The 17,540-nt window shown below is 33.5% G+C and overlaps 1 protein-coding gene, 1 long non-coding RNA gene and 1 pseudogene across 2 annotated transcripts; all 3 read left to right on the top strand.

The window, feature by feature from the left end:
- The first annotated feature begins 9,601 nt into the window (after positions 1-9,601).
- Positions 9,602-10,916, top strand: LOC139854214 (glycine--tRNA ligase, mitochondrial 1-like; annotated as a pseudogene).
- Positions 10,917-12,710: 1,794 nt separating this feature from the next.
- On the top strand, positions 12,711-14,605 carry LOC139855364 (uncharacterized). The gene is made up of 3 exons (XR_011761403.1): positions 12,711-13,004; positions 14,182-14,450; positions 14,556-14,605. It is a non-coding gene; the product is annotated as an uncharacterized lncRNA (long non-coding RNA).
- A 166-nt stretch (positions 14,606-14,771) lies between these two features.
- LOC139854212 (uncharacterized) lies at positions 14,772-16,886 on the top strand. The gene is made up of 3 exons (XM_071843530.1): positions 14,772-14,776; positions 14,955-14,980; positions 15,724-16,886. Exons 1-3 carry the CDS (start codon positions 14,772-14,774, stop codon positions 16,884-16,886), a joined length of 1,194 nt encoding a protein of 397 aa, XP_071699631.1.
- The last annotated feature ends 654 nt before the right edge of the window (positions 16,887-17,540 follow it).

Here is a 17,540-nt window from a genome sequence, read left to right as displayed (position 1 = left end):
AAATTGCTATGGTTTCATATTGAACTCTATTTTATGAATCTAAACAGAAAAAGTATAGGTTTATAGTCGGAAAAATAAGTTACAAGTCGTTTTTGTAAAGGTAGTCATTTCAGTCGAAAGAACGACGTCTAGATGACCATTTTAGAAAAACATACTTCCACTTTGAGTTTAACCATAATTTTTTGATATAGTTTCATGTTCATAATAAAAATCATCTTCTCAGAATAACAACTTTTAAATCAAAGTTTATCATAGTTTTTAATTAACTAACCCAAAACAGCCCGCGGTGTTACTACGACGGCGTAAATCCGGTTTTACGGTGTTTTTCGTGTTTCCAGGTTTTAAATCATTAAGTTAGCATATCATATAGATATAGAACATGTGTTTAGTTGATTTTAAAAGTCAAGTTAGAAGGATTAACTTTTGTTTGCGAACAAGTTTAGAATTAACTAAACTATGTTCTAGTGATTACAAGTTTAAACCTTCGAATAAGATAGCTTTATATGTATGAATCGAATGATGTTATGAACATCATTACTACCTTAAGTTCCTTGGATAAACCTACTGGAAAAGAGAAAAATGGATCTAGCTTCAACGGATCCTTGGATGGCTCGAAGTTCTTGAAGCAGAATCATGACACGAAAACAAGTTCAAGTAAGATCATCACTTGAAATAAGATTGTTATAGTTATAGAAATTGAACCAAAGTTTGAATATGATTATTACCTTGTATTAGAATGATAACCTACTGTAAGAAACAAAGATTTCTTGAGGTTGGATGATCACCTTACAAGATTGGAAGTGAGCTAGCAAACTTGAAAGTATTCTTGATTTTATGTAACTAGAACTTGTAAAATATATGAAGAACACTTAGAACTTGAAGATAGAACTTGAGAGAGATCAATTAGATGAAGAAAATTGAAGAATGAAAGTGTTTGTAGGTGTTTTTGGTCGTTGGTGTATGGATTAGATATAAAGGATATGTAATTTTGTTTTCATGTAAATAAGTCATGAATGATTACTCATATTTTTGTAATTTTATGAGATATTTCATGCTAGTTGCCAAATGATGGCTCCCACATGTGTTAGGTGACTCACATGGGCTGCTAAGAGCTGATCATTGGAGTGTATATACCAATAGTACATACATCTAAAAGCTGTGTATTATACGAGTACGAATACGGATGCATACGAGTAGAATTGTTGATGAAACTGAACGAGGATGTAATTGTAAGCATTTTTGTTAAGTAGAAGTATTTTGATAAGTGTCTTGAAGTCTTTCAAAAGTGTATGAATACATATTAAAACACTACATGTATATACATTTTAATTGAGTCGTTAAGTCATCGTTAGTCGTTACATGTAAATGTTGTTTTGAAACCTTTAGGTTAACGATCTTGTTAAATGTTGTTAACCCAATGTTTATAATATCAAAAGAGATTTTAAATTATTATATTATCATGATATTATGATGTACGAATATCTCTTAATATGATATATATACATTAAATGTCGTTACAATGATAATCGTTACATATATGTCTCGTTTCAAAATCATTAAGTCAGTAGTCTTGTTTTTACATATGTAGTTCAATGTTAATATACTTAATGATATGTTTACTTATCATAATATCATGTTAACTATATATATAACCATATATATGTCATCATATAGTTTTTACAAGTTTTAACGTTCGTGAATCACCGGTCAACTTGGGTGATCAATTGTCTATATGAAACCTATTTCAATTAATCAAGTCTTAACAAGTTTGATTGCTTAACATGTTGGAAACATTTAATCATGTAAATATCAATCTCAATTAATATATATAAACATGGAAAAGTTCGGGTCACTACAACTATGACTTGACCTTAATTGTTAGACAAATATTGACCAACATATAAATATATAATTAATATAGGTTCGTGAATCCGAGGCCAACCTTTCACTTGTTCAATGACGTTATATGTATTTTTACTACGAAATACAGTATGGTGAGTTTCATTTGCTCCCTTTTACTCTTTACGTTTTTGGGCTGAGAATACATGTAAATGCTTTATTAACTGTTTTACAATATTTATATGCGTGAGTTTCATTTGCCTTTTTACCTTTATATTTTTGGGACTGAGAATACATGCGCTTTTATAAATGTTTGACGAAATAGACACAAGTAATTGAAACTACATGCTATGGTTGAATTATCAAAATCGAATATGCCCCTTTTTATTAAAGTCTGGTAATATAAGAATTAGGGAACAGACACCCTAATTGACGCGAATCCTAAAGATAGATCTATTGGGCCTAACAAACCCCATCCAAAGTACCGGATGCTTTAGTACTTCGAAATTTATATCATGTCCAAAGGAGGATCCCGAAATGATAGGGGATATTCTTATATGTATCTAGTTAATGTCGGTTACCAGGTGTTCACCATATGAATGATTATTTTTGTCTCTATGCATGGGACGTATATTTATGAGAACTGGAAATGAAATTCTTGTGGTCTATTAAAATGATGGAAATAAATGATTATGATAAACTAATGAACTCACCAACCTTTTGGTTGACACTTTAAAGCATGTTTATTCTCAGGTGTTAAAGAAATCTTTTGCTGTGCATTTGCTCATTTTAAAGATATTACTTGGAGTCTTTCATAGCATATTTCGAAGAACGTTGCATTCGAGTCATTGAGTTCATCAAAGATTATTATTAAATCAATTTATAGTTGGATAGTGGATATTATGAAATGGTATGCATACCTGTCAATTTTCGATGTAAAGAAAGTTTGTCTTTTAAAAACGAATGCAATGTTTGTAAAATGTATCATATAGAGGTCAAATACCTCGCAATGTAATCAACTATTGTGAATCGTTTATAATGTATATAAACGGGTCCTTTCAGCATTCCTTTACCTCTATTAAGGAGAAGACCGAATGAAGAAACAGATTTCATTCCGGTATATCAGGAACCCCAGTCAAGGGAAGACTGTGAGGAGTTTCCCGAACCTACCTTCGAAACTAAAGAAGACGTTTCTGAAGAGGAAGCAGTAAGAAGGACAATTTCTAGAAATGAAGAACAGATAGCATCAGTGACCGCTACTGAAGAACCAAAATTCCAGGAAAGATACGACTCGTTAGACCGAAAGGAGATAGTTAGAATGAAGCCATCTATCGAGGAGCCTCCAGAATTGGAACTAAAGAAGTTACCCGACAATCTGTAGTATGCATTCTTAGAAGGAGAATCGCAACTCCCTGTGATCATATCGAAAGACCTCGCGCCACAAGAAAAGGCGAAATTGATTCAAGTTTTGAAATCACATAAGAAGGCAATTGCTTGGAAGATCTCCGACATCAAAGGGATCAGCCCCAACTATTGCACCCACAAGATCTTCATGGAGGATGATTTCAAACCATCAGTTCAGAGGCAAAGAAGGGTCAACCCTATGATTCAAGAAGTCGTCAAGAAAGAAGTAATCAAACTTCTGGACGCCGGTCTGATCTATCCCATCTCCGATTCACCATGGGTCAGTCCTGTTCAAGTGGTACCCAAAAAGGGAGGGACGACCGTAATTTCAAATGATAATAATGAACTTATTCCAACTCGGGAAGTCACCGGTTGGAGGGTTTGCATAGACTATCGTAAATTAAACGATGCAACCCGAAAGGATCATTTTCCTTTACCTTTCATTGATCAAATGTTGGAACGTCTATCAGGAAATGAGTACTACTGTTTCCTAGACGGTTTTTCCAGCTACTTTTAAATTCCCCTCGATCCAAAGGACCAAGAGAAAACAACCTTTACCTGTCCTTATGGAACATTTGCTTATCGACGTATGCCCTTTGGGTTATGCAATGCACCAGCTACATTCCAGCGATGCATGGTAGCAATATTCCATGACATGATTGAGCGTTGTATGGAAGTCTTCATGGACGACTTCTCAGTCTTTGGTAGTACCTTTGATTCGTGCCTATCAAACCTTGACAAGATGCTCACCCGGTGTGTAGAGTCAAATCTAGTTCTAAACTGGGAAAAAGGTCACTTTATAGTAAAAGAATGGATAGTTTTAGGACATAAGATCTCTAAAGCAGGAATAGAAGTTGATAAGGCTAAGATTGAGACTATCACCAAACTTCCAGAACCTACCACAGTAAGAGCAATAAGGAGTTTCCTAGGACACGCCGGTTTCTACCGACGATTCATTAAGGAGTTTTCAAAGGTCACACGACCTCTTACTCACCTCTTAGGAAAGGAAGTCACGTTTGTCTTCGATGAAGAATGTCGAAAAGCATTCAACTATCTGAAAGAGCAATTAATACATGCACCGATCATGATAGCTCCTGATTGGAGTCTACCCTTTGAGATCATGTGTGATGCGAGCGATTTCGCAGTTGGATCAGTGCTTGGACAACGGGTAGATAAACACTTTCATCCAATCTATTACGCAAGCAAAACCTTAACCGGAGCTCAAGAGAATTACACTACCACGGAGAAGGTGCTGCTAGCCGTAGTATTCGCCTTCGACAAATTCCGTTCCTATCTTATCCTGTCCAAGACTACAGTCTATACAGATCATTCAGCCCTCAAATATCTATTCACAAAGCAAAACGCAAAGCCAAGACTCCTCCGATGGATCTTACTCCTTCAAGAATTCGACATTGAGATTTCAGACAAGAAAGGAGCAGAGAACGTCGCAGCAGATCATCTTAGTCGTTTGTAGAACCCAACGATGGAAAAACTTGCAGAACAAGATATCAGAGATAAATTTCCAGAAGAACAGCTTATGAGTTTAGGACAAACTCACATAGGATCACAGTTTAATGACACTCCTTGGTATGCCGACATGGCCAACTACCTAGTTGCCGGAGTAGTACAAAAGGGGATGAGTACCTCCCAAAGAAGGAAGTTCTTCAGGGATGCCAAGTACTACTACTGGGAAGATCCCTACCTGTTTAGAATTTGCCCTGATCAGATAATCAGGAGGTGCGCAGATGAAAAGCAAGCAGCAGGGATTCTTCACCAATGTCACCATGGACCAACTGGAGGTCATCATGGAGCAAACTTAACCGCGAGGAAAGTCTACGAATCAGGATTTTACTGGCTGTCTATATTTCGAGATGCGCAAGAGCTTGTAAAGCGTTGCGACGCATGCCAAAGGCAAGGCAATATCTCTATGAAGAACGAGATGCTCCTAAACCGTTCGTGTTAAAAACTCAATCTAAACCCTAAATCTAAACTCTAAACCCTAAATTTCTAAACCCTAATATCTAAACCCTGTAAACCCTAATATCTAAACCCTAATATCTAAACCCCAATAGTTAAAACCTCAACATACGCTCGAAAAATACGATAATTGTTATATATTACTTCTTCGAGCGTTTTCCCGCCAAAATAAAAACATTTATCACAAAGTGTCTCTACTAAATGTTCATATTTTCATCTCATCTATAATGTTCGTGAACAAAGTTTTTTCAAAAAACGAAAAAAAAAGTTTTTGCTTCCCCCGCTTCCCCCCGATTGGTTACTTCCCTCTTGATCCTACCACTATATATATATATATATATATATATATATATATATAAGATACATATTGTCATTGACAAAACAAAAAAAAGATACGCAATTAATAAATTAGCGAGCAAGAAAATTTTATACCATATAACTGCATTTCTCTCGGACATTTCATCAAACACGTTTTATGCACTTTCAGAATGACTATTAATCTTCATTCTTTAAGAACCTGCATATAATCAAACACCATCCATGAAATCCTTATTCAAGTAGCATAGATATAAATTTGATGGAAAAATCTTAATTTGAATTCTTAAAGACAGTGTATTAATTACCATGTAGTAGTGAAGCGTGCTGTTAAAACTTCACTTCTTTTCGATAAAGGAACTGCATTTCTTAATGATATATTGTTTTTAAAACTAATACGACACTAAAAGTATTAAACAACATACATTGCACCATCCTTTAAACAAATTATTTTAAAACAACTTTATTAAAAATAAAGCATGAAGATCTAAAAAAAGTGATAAATGTATCATACAAATTTATGTTCAAATAAAACATGTATTAATAGCATAACAAAAGAAATATCAAAACAATTTAAACACAAGCATACAATAATAATACCTTTTCATGCATGATAATCATTTGCAGTTCATACATCGTCTTTCAAATACTAAGAATCCAAACTTTTAAATTTCAATATCTGCAGTTTAGAGGATGAGGATGAAGATGTAAGTGTAGCTTAATACATAATGTTTAAAGGATGAAGAACATCAATATCGATATGGTTATAAATCTGTAAGGTTTTATTGGAATTGAAAGAATTCAAGGTTGATTGGAGTATCTAAGGTTTATTTGAATTGGGAAAAGGAAACGTGTATGCAAATATATCTGCAAATATATCTTCTGTATTTTACTTTAATGACATATGGATAAGGACAACTGATGGGTCGATTCAATTTTTTTTTTTCTTTAACCGATGGGTCAATTTAATTAATACTGAGTGAAATTATTTAAAAAAACATTTTTTTTTGTTTTGTGTTTAAATTGAAATTATTTTAAAGATAATTAATAGTTTAATGACATCATCAAGATGTCTAAAATTGTTTCTTTTTTATTTTAATTTTTTATAAGCCTTAAAAATTCTTTTTAATGACATCATTGTGTTACTCTTTTATAAGATTAAAATAGACTATAACTAGTTAAGTGACCCGTGAATTCACGGGTTTGGTTAAAAACCATATAGGAATATTAAGTTGATAATAATATCACTCAGTTAGCATAATGAATCATATTACTATAGAATATAACATAAATTGTTATGAGAAGCATACACCTAACGTGATAACATTTGCCCGTGCATAATTTTACCAGACATGAATACATATTACAAAGTCTATTATTAATACCCAAAATAGATGCAATCAAAATTTATAAAAAAAAAAATAAAAATTGAAATTAACATAAACTAAGTACCAACGAATTGGCTAGAATTAAATCATTGGAGATAGGCAAACTTTTAAACCAAATTTTAATTTTAATAATATTCAATGAATAAGTTCGTTTAAGCTTTTCATCGAACACCTTGCGCGCATAAAAGATACTCTTAATACTTATAATCAATTAAATAAATTAAAACCCAACACACAAAATATCAATATGATAAACATGGTTACTATTACTCGATATCATGCAACTAAAGTTATCAACATTTTTCACACCTTTTTTGTGTTTGAGCGGCAGTTATTGTCGAAAAACGCCAAACACTTTTCCAGCAAAAATAGTAGCAACCATCACAATATTATAGCTTTACACTATAAGAAACCTACAATATAACTTTAAATATGATATAAATCAACCTTGAACTTATCTTCAGCAACATCGATTATCGTCTAATTTGCAACTTCCATCCATATAGGAAACAAATATATCAAAGGTACGTCACCATATGATATTAACAATTGTTGGGATAAGAAAATGATAGAGAAGAAGGTATAACACAGATGAAATAGAAAAAATTAATGAATTTGAAAAATTGAGAGTGAGCATTTACTACCTAAATGTAAACATTGAGATTTGATTGTGGGAGCACATCTCATATTATATATGGAAAGTATAAAAAGGCTGCTAATGAATTCAAATAAATTTTGAGAGTCTAAAAATTAAGGCCTTAGAAAACGTAAAAAACAGACATATTACACGATTTCAAATCTTCTTTAATTTATTTGGATTACATCATTACTTTTTTTTTTTTTTTAATCCACATATAATTTCATTAGCCTTAGAGATAACTAAGCATTATTGTTATTGTATCATCATCAATTTTGTTTTGTTAGATAGTATAAAAGTATAAATAGATAGATAGTACTCCGTATAGATTATTCGGTAATATGTGTATTAAATTTGAATTTTTAAAGAATCAAAAAAGCATGTCTGCAAATCAATTTCCAATGAATGATGATAACTTTATCAACTTTACAACTATAGTCCATAGTCCATCAGATTTCGAAAATCGAAAATTATACTCCATAAACTTAATCGATCTATTTAATTTAATATAACTTAATTTAATTAACAATAAAAAAAAGACATTTAATACAAAGGTATTAGGAGGATTACATCATCAAATTCCCATTTACAACCATTAAAAGTACATGGTACAAGTCATTGAAGTACATAATGACATTATCCTCAACTCCCTTTTATTATATAGTATAGATTTTTTTTGGCAAAGGTGAACACTACTATAAATCACACAATTTTTGGAAATGTTGAATTCAAGAGCCTTACCTCTTCATATCAATTACATAGAATTATACAATTTTTAGCAATGTTAATTTCACGAGCCTAACCTCTTCATATAAATTATATATAATCATACAACTTTTGGCAAAATTATTTCCACCAACCTTACCTCTTCATGTTAATTACATATAGTTATTCATTCGTCATAAAAAACTATATCTAACAAATATTTGTTAGATTTAAAATTATTTTGATAAATGCCCTATTCATCATAATATTCAAGACAAAATTGACTAATTTCTTTAGTAAAATAAAGAATGAAGAGTAATTAACGAGAATAAATTGGAGAATTTAATCTCGTAATATTATTATTATTATTAGATAACATATTAAATAGTAAGGTGATTTTTTTTTTAGGTTTTATAATCTCTCTAATCTATAATAAGAAAACAAATATGATGTTATAGTTATTTAAAAAATCCTACATGTAAAAATTCTAGCCATTAGATGAGAAAGTTTACTTTCAATCCCAGCCCTTTAAATTGATAATGACATCATTTAAGAAATTTAACGGCAGTTACAGTACCTAATTACACTAATATCCTTATCCTTAATTATATAATTACAGGTTTAACATCGGTATTTATAACCTTTTTGAAATTCATGGTTTTATATCCGCCATTTAACTGTTGCCAGGTTTCTTCTACATCTTTCTTTCACGGTCGATTTAAGGGTTTCCCTAAATCAGATTTTTGGCGGTTGGTTTCATCGTGCGATTGGTTTTGGCTTTGGGTTTCATCCCTAACTCAGTTTTCACGATCGATTTCTTCCAGAATTATAGAGCGATTGTTGTAAGTTTTCTGATTCAACAACTGATTAACCGACTCCTTCGCACTCTTTGTGTGAAACTTAATCTTTTTCATGTTATTCTTTTCAGTTAGTCGAAGTTTTTGACAAAAAATAGGGTTTCGATGGATTGTTGCTTTCTTTTATGTCGAAGCAGTTACTGTATTTTCATCACTTACCAATTTTGAACACACACGATGAAATATCAATGGCAGTTCTTGACTATTGAGATCAGTTATATTAATAATCATGTAGGTTTTTATATATACTTACTTTGAATTTAGTTAACAATGTTAAAGTTGTTATTACCTAAGTTTGATAAGTGTTGCAAAAGTCGGTTGTAGCGGTCGATACGGCCGTTTGGGGGCTACTTCGTCCCGACTCTAAGAAAAACGTATTATAGTGAATGATGTTAAATGTTAATGTTATGTTATGGTAGGACTTTATCGCATTTATTATATGGCTTTATTTTTTTCTTCTTATGATATGGTTCAGTTACATGCATCCAGAAACTGCGCAAGGAATTTATGTTAACTTCGGAGACTTATACATTATAATTGGAAAAAGCTTCCATTTGCTGCTGCTCAATTTGCTCAGGTTTTAAGAAACTAGGTCATGTGCTTTTTTTAAAGTATATGTTTGCAATCATTGATGCTTTGTGAACTTGGTTTTCTGACATACGTTTCTCACGGTTTCAGATATCTCCCCGACAAGGTCTATTACGAGTCCGTGAGTTCACACTTGCAGAGATGGAGCACTTTGTAGACCTGATGAAGAATCACATCCGAAGTTTTCTAAAGTTTCAAAACTACACTTTCTTATGTTTCCAAAAGATGAACAAATGTCAGGGCAGTCTGCAAAAAAGTCTCTGTCTTGGTGAAGCAATTTGTAAGGGGATTGTTAATAATGAAACCCTGGCGTACTTTATCGGGAGAGTATATCTATTTTTGACACGGGTAGGGATTAAGGAACAACGATTGCGATTTAGGCAACATCTTCCAAGTGAGATGGCACATTATGTTTCAGATTGTTGGTATGCTAAAATCGAGTCTCCTTATGGTTGGATTGAGTGTGTTGGGATTGCCGATAGATCTGCGTGCACACACAGTAAGAATTGAACTCTGTTAGCGAGCTTATTTATCAAACTTGTTGAAAAGATGATTTTGCGCTATGCTTTCTATCAACTTATGGATGTGTTTCATATGTAGGATAATAGTGGTGCTGCTCTTGGAGCTCAAGAGAAATTTGCAGCACCTAAAGGAGTGGTGTGGAATTCTTCCCTGTTTCCTAACAAGGTAATTAAATTATGTTTATCTAAGGATGTTAAATCAGATTTTTTTTGACATCAATTACAATTAAATTTATTAAATTACAAATTTAAATATAAAAAAACAACTGGGGATCATGTTTTGACATGTTACTGACCTGCTGATGTTGAATCATTTGTACGGTAGTGTTTAATGTGATTTTTCTATGCATTTTCTTAGGCGGTGAATGAAAAAGAGGGACATGAAGGCTGCTTTAGAATCCGAAAAAGCAGAGGTAGAATTTTAAGTATGTACCCTTTGAAGACGGTGTTGCTAAAGGAAAACATGGTTTTAATATCAAAGGAAATAAAGAAAGAACACCGAGAGTTTTTACACCTTCTGAAACTGAACCATCGTTTGGTATTGGAGGAATCATCTATTGTCTCTATAAACACTCCTACACGAGACCAAGTGAACCTGTGGATCAACAGTTGAATGATTTTTCCCCACTTGTGGCCCCCCATCAAATGTATCGTCTTCCCGTTGGGTACAGAATCACGAATATGAGCAAGAAAGATAATTACATGTATATTTACAATCTCTATATTCTAGAGATGAAGGACTTGATGTAAAACTCTAGAATTTTAGTTATGCTTATTCACAATCTCTCTATTTTGTAGGTTCAAAGTACCGGTTAGGCTTATCAATGATATATGATCAGCCTTCTTTACAATGTTCGAAGATGACCTTAAAAAGTTTCTCAATAAAACGGCTTATGATTTAAAGAAGTCTGTTGTAGACGATGATGAGATACCCTCTGAACTTCAACAGATTGTTGGCAAGAAACTATTGTATAAGGGTAGTGTGGCTGACATTAATAGGTTAAATGCATATCCTGTTAACACGATAAAGGAATACGGTGACGATGATGAATATATCTCCGTATTCAACGAGATGTTGAAGTCTTGATGAGGTTGACTTATTACCCTCAATAATTATCAACTCATAAACCTATAAATTTGTTTCTACTTAAATACATTAATTTAACCTCTGTTACAGTTTGAGTGCAGGAAGACGGGTCGGTAGGAAACAATGGAATTAAAAATCAACATGGTGAAAGTCAAAGTATTAGGTTGACGGGTCACATTTATTTACTCAAAGTTGCTGTAAATTGAAAATGGGTGGCACTATGGGTATGATATGGACTGAGCATTCTCTAAATGATATAAAATGTCACAATTCAGGTTTGAGTGTTGTATTTTAAATGGTAAAAGTTCATGTGGGATTGCTACATTGGTCAGGTTGAATAATCTTAATCAAACTGGCCAAACGAGTAATGAGCTGATGGAAGTTATCTATTAGTCATTTGAATAAAGTTGTCCACACATATTTGAATGATCTAAAAATTTTCATAAATTTACAATTTTCATGGTAATAGTGGGATATTTGTTGCTTGGGTATATATAGGATTTGTTGCTAGGTTTAATTGCAAGTTTAAATTTAATGGGTCAACTTTATTAGTTTGTTGAGTTTTAAACGTTGATTCTTAGCTAATTTTATATTTTTTTCACTGATCTAGGGTGATGAGATACAAGATAAGGCAATAGTCAAACCATGATGATGTAAGTTATTTGGTTTCAATTTTTTTATTAACATGTACTGTTTCAGCACAAATATGAGTTTCTGCAACTTTGTGAGGTCTTTTTTAAGCTCTGACAATATATGTCAGTTTGAAAAAGACTCTGATTTTAGTAGCAAGTTGGTATAAACTAAAATTCATTTTACTATCAGTTCTTATATGTTCCCTTTAATTTTTTATATTATTGGTGCAAGTTGTTTAGGTTTTTTGCTATATTTGGGTACTTTGTTTTTGTTTCTGTATAAATATCTATCTATATCTATATATCTATATTGTTTACTTTATTCAACACGATTGACTTTTTATTTAATTCAATCAAAGTTGTTAGTTTCTTGTGTTTTACTTTCTTTGAATATATTAACTTGGCATAACTATTCTGCTACTATAAATAAGAGGACAATAAATAACACTATTAGTACAATACAATTTTGTTATATTTCTTACCAATCTCCCTACTTATTAGAGCAAAATAGTAAAATAATTTTTCATTTTGAGTGTTTAAATTAAATCCTATCCATCAGATTAAAAGTAAACTCAATGATCTAACCATTAATTCAAATCCCGAAATTATATTACTAACAACATTTAAGAATGTTAACTCAAAGACTAATCTGTCCTTAAAATAATTTAATATTACAATTTTCAGGAATTAAATTAAATCGACCCACAAAATTCGGGCTATTTGAATTAATATAGAATCAATCAATATTGCATGAATTACGCTTATCCATCTCAATTCAATCTCAATCTCAATTCTCATTCTCATTCTCAAACCTCATTCAATCAAATAAAAGAAGATAGAACTGTCATCTTAATTTTCATTCAAAATTCAAATCCTTTAATCAGTAAAATATATAATTTGAGCAGAGATATTTTTTTCTATCCATTCACTTAATATTCAAGCCCTTGAAGAAATCATACGGGCACCGTCAGTATTCCGGCCACGTTCGGTTCTTGTGAACATGATGACTATATGTGAATATGTGTTTCAAATGTTGCGTTCATTTGATTACAAGGTTTGTGTTCAATTCCCCTTCTCCATATTTCAATTCTCCTTCAGTCTCCTTCTTCATATTTCTAAATTTGGGGTTTATGTTCTGTGCATACAATGTTTTTGTTATTATTATGTTTCTTATCAGTCAGTGGTTAATTATTTGATTATATTTATTCTATATTCGAATTCAAAATCGTTTATTTTACTTGATAGATTTTGACAATAATTGTTGGTAAACAGATTTTGATATAAATGATGTTTTACAGTTTTGAAATAGATGCGAATCGTTGATTATATTCGCATTCTTCAAGCATACATGATCATACCTAAATGGTACGGAGTATATAGGTAGGGACGGGAAGTTGTACTTAACCTATTCTTGAAGTGCAGGACAACTTTCTCAGCATATTAATGTCGAAGCTCTATAAGCACGAAAATTATTGTGTATACTTGTGTATTAAGAATGTGTTGAATCAAATTTTTTTGTAAGAAAATTTTAAACTGATTGTGTCTTTTGAATAAATGTTCTGATTAATTTTTCCTTACAACGGTTAATATATCTTATGCGGTGGACGAAGTATGAAATGAACTTATCGGAATTCAACGAAAAATTATCGGAATTCTTTCCCAATGTTTTAGCAAAAGTAAACAATGAAATAAGAAAAGAAAAAAAAAGTGGTATTTACTCACAAGAAGTTGATGTATCGCCATGGTATCATTTTATGAGTGCTGAATCCTACCTTTTTCAGATAATAACCTCATGATCTACTATTATTTCATTACCTATTACATTTCATTTTTTTAAATCAGTTGACATAATCATATTAAATTACAAATTCAGATGTGGTAATTTGAGTAAAAATGTAATTGTTTTGGGATATGCTGAACTGTGTCTGGATTGGGTAATGTACGTATAGTGTTAAAAAGGTCACTGGAACAATTTGTTGTAGAATTGGTGAATTATTGTGGGCAATGCATACTGTTATTGTCTTCTGTTGACCTCTGTGAAAGACGGTGACCTATAGCAATCCATTTAATGATATTACTTATTTTGTGATTATGTTTGCTATTGATAGATGAAATATGAATCAAATAGGTCCACTACTCGAACAGCTTCAAGTTAGACACAAGTTTCTATTTAAGTTATTTTGTAATATAAGTTGACGTTATCATTTATGAATATATTTTTTTTTGAACAGCGATTGGGATCACCCGAGGGGACTAAACCATCCGTTGCGATCATCTTCCGTTTCGACTATGCCGATGCAGTGATAAATCATTTATGAAAATTTATTTATGCATATTCATTGTTAACATGTTAATGATAGTGTGTGAACATTTTCCCTGGCATTTTATTAATAAAGCCACAGTTATTGCGGTGGGTAATTGGTACTGACAATGCCTGATATTTCGAGCAAGCAAGCTGATACAGTTATTAAATTTCAAGGTCTTCTCACGACTTCAGGAGGTATGTCATTCTAATATCCAACAATTGTAAGAATGAAAATAGTCAGAAAATTCTTCGATTTACTTAATTTTTTTTTTTTTTTTTTTTTTTTTTTTTGTCAATTAGGTTAACAATATGGATTGGGGTAATTTTTAGTCTTCACGTTTGTGTATAATGTATAATAGTTTATGACATTAATCTGGATTGGATACTGACAGTCAAAACCGCGGGTTAATATTGTATCAGGGTTTGTCTATACTCTCTTTAATTTTTTATTCTCTGTTAAAATTTTTTATTGTGTCTATCTGTTTATCATCCAATCCAATTACTAATGAAGGAATAATGATGTTTGATTTTGAGAAAATGATATTGGAATGATATCCGTAATGTATTAAGCTCGGCCTAATTCGACAATTTCAAATTTTCTATGGCTGCTACTTAGCAGAGTTCACTGGCATCATCTTTTCAATTTGATTGAGTTTTTTTTTTTTTTTTTTTTTTTTTTTTTTTTTTGCTCGTTCAAAGACATAGTATTCCCAAATTTTTTGCTGGTAAATATAGTTCTCATATCGGAGTATTAGAAGACACCGCCACTACCATTATACTCGAATTAACAAAACGAACCAGACCAGACTAGTCTTGCCGTCGTCGGAGCTCCCATGCGCCGCCTGGAGCAACCGCCGGAGGTAGGTTTTTTCCTGCGAATAAACTTGCTTTCCGGTCATTTCTCCGGCGAGTGTGCTATCACCGCCTACTTATCTGACCCAGGGACGACTTTATCGCATAAGAAACTACCAATTTTTTTCGGCTAGCTACACTTTGCCCTGTCGACCACCGCCGTCAGCTATCGGAAATTAAATTTTTCGACCGGTTACCTCTACCTTTATCTCTTTGTGCTAACTTTTTCTCTGATTGCCCGCTTGTTTTTGCGTATCTACAGCTGCCTTTTTCACTAATAATATACTGGTAGCAATTGAATCTGAAACTGACTTATACCTTTATTTATTTATCTGGTCTAGTATTGTATTTTAAATTAGCTCTTTATTTATTTAGCTGGTAGCAATTGAATATGAAACTGACATACCATCTTCATTTATTTAGTTTTTAATTAACTGGTAATATAGATATACCCATACCCTTATACTTAATAATTGGACACTGTTTTTCTTAGTTTTTTATACGAATTTAACTTATTCATTTTTTTTACTTGTACTTGGTCACCTTTTTAGTGAATAAAGTAATATAGATCCTACGCGTAATTATGGTCACTTGAGGTCATGTTCTCCCAATTTAGGGGCGGGTAGGCCTAGAGGGTTTAGAGGTGGTTGTAGGGTAGCCACCCTTGGTAGGATTAGAGTGGGTAGCTGGAATATAGGAACCTTGACTGGTAAGAGGATTGAGCTCGTTGATACCTTTCGTAAGAGTAATGTAGACATTGTGTGTGTTCAAGAGACTAGATGGAAGGGTGAAGAGGCGATAGAGATTGAGGACTATAAGTTGTGGTACTCGGGTTCTAGGATAGCACGGAACGGGGTAGGTATCTTTTTAGGTAAACTACATATAGATAACGTCGTTGACGTAGGCAGGTTTAGCGATAGGATTATGTCGGTTAGTTTAATTATTAAGGAGGAGACTTTCACGGTCATTAGTGCATACGCACCTCATGCGGGTTTAGGTGATGCCGAAAAGATGAGTTTCTGGGAATTGTTAGATGACCTGGTGAGGGGGTGCCCAGCTGACCATCGACTGATTATAGGTGGTGATCTGAATGGACATATAGGAGCGGAGACAGAAGGTTATGAGGGAGCCCATGGGGGCTTTGGGTTTGGTCCTAGAAATGAAGAGGGGAGCTCAATTCTTGAGTTTGCCATTGCCCACGAGTTGGTGGTAGCAAACTCTTTCTTCAAGAAGAGGGATGCTCAGTTAGCCACTTTCCATAGCGGAGGTCGTAGCACCCAGATTGACTTTTTGCTTCTTCGTAAAGGGGAACTTAGGACCTGTAGGGACTGTAAGGTCCTTCCAGCTTTGACGAGCTCCTCCCAGCACAGATTTCTGGTCATGGACCTAGACACTAGGGGAAGAGTTGGAAGGAGATCTAGGGTTATACAACCTAGAATCCTTTGGAAGAACCTCTATGGAGCGAATGCGGAGACTTTTAGAGCTAATGTTGTTGAGAGATTGAGTGTAGAAGGGGATAACGTTGCCCCTACTGAAGCAGACCACATATGGAATCGCATGGCGTCCACTATCAGAGATGTGGCAAAAGAGACCTTAGGAATGGCTACAGGGACATCGAGAGCCCATAAGAGTAGAAGAGAGTCGTGGTGGCTTAGTGACGATGTCCACACGAAAGTCGCTTTAAAGCAGGTGAGGTTTAGGGAGCTCATTACTCTTGGAGAAGGGTCACATGAAGAGCGAACTAGGGTAGAAGAAAGATATAAAGAAGCTAAAAGATAAGCAAAGAAGGCCGTAGCAATTGAAAAAGACAAAGCATACGAAGATTTATCTAGGAAACTAGACTCTAAAGAGGGAGCTAATGACATATATAGGATAGCCAAAGCTAGGGAGTGAAGAAGCAGGGACTTAGGTAACATCAAATATATCAAGGATGTAGCGGGTTAAAGTATAGTAAGAGAAGATCTTATTAGGAAAAGATGGGAAGATTATTTTGCATCCCTTTTCGGTAGGGGAAGACCAGAGCGGAACGGTGAATCCCACGAGGTTCGGGAGTTTCAAAACAACTGTTTCTGCACGAGGATTAACGAGGAGGAAGTTAGATTGGCCCTACGAAAGATGGGGAGAAACAAAGCAGTAGGACCAGATCAAATTCCGATTGAGGCGTGGAAGTGCCTAGGAGGCGATGGGGTTAGATTGTTGACAAACCTTTTCAACACGATGTTTAGAAGCGCAAATATGCCTATGGAATGAAGACTCAGTGAGGTTATTCCCATTTACAAGAACAAGGGAGATGCGCAAATATGTAGTAACTATAGAGGCATAAAGTTACTTAGTCATACTATGAAGCTTTGGGAAAGAGTGATGGAGACGAGGCTCCGACGCGAGACAAAGGTTTCAGAGAACCAATTCGGTTTCATGCCAGGTCGCTCGTCG

The sequence above is a fragment of the Rutidosis leptorrhynchoides genome, chromosome 6 (genome assembly GCF_046630445.1).
Source record: "Rutidosis leptorrhynchoides isolate AG116_Rl617_1_P2 chromosome 6, CSIRO_AGI_Rlap_v1, whole genome shotgun sequence".
In the NCBI taxonomy this organism is placed as follows: domain Eukaryota; kingdom Viridiplantae; phylum Streptophyta; class Magnoliopsida; order Asterales; family Asteraceae; genus Rutidosis; species Rutidosis leptorrhynchoides.
Note: the sequence above shows the minus strand (reverse complement) of the source record. Positions and strands in the feature narration are given on the sequence as shown.

Excerpts from the sequence above, each read along its gene's own strand:
- LOC139854212 (XM_071843530.1), top strand. Across the intron at positions 14,981-15,723 it reads TATTCCCAAATTTTTTGCTG|GGGCGGGTAGGCCTAGAGGG; the intron begins GTAAATATAGTT and ends CTCCCAATTTAG.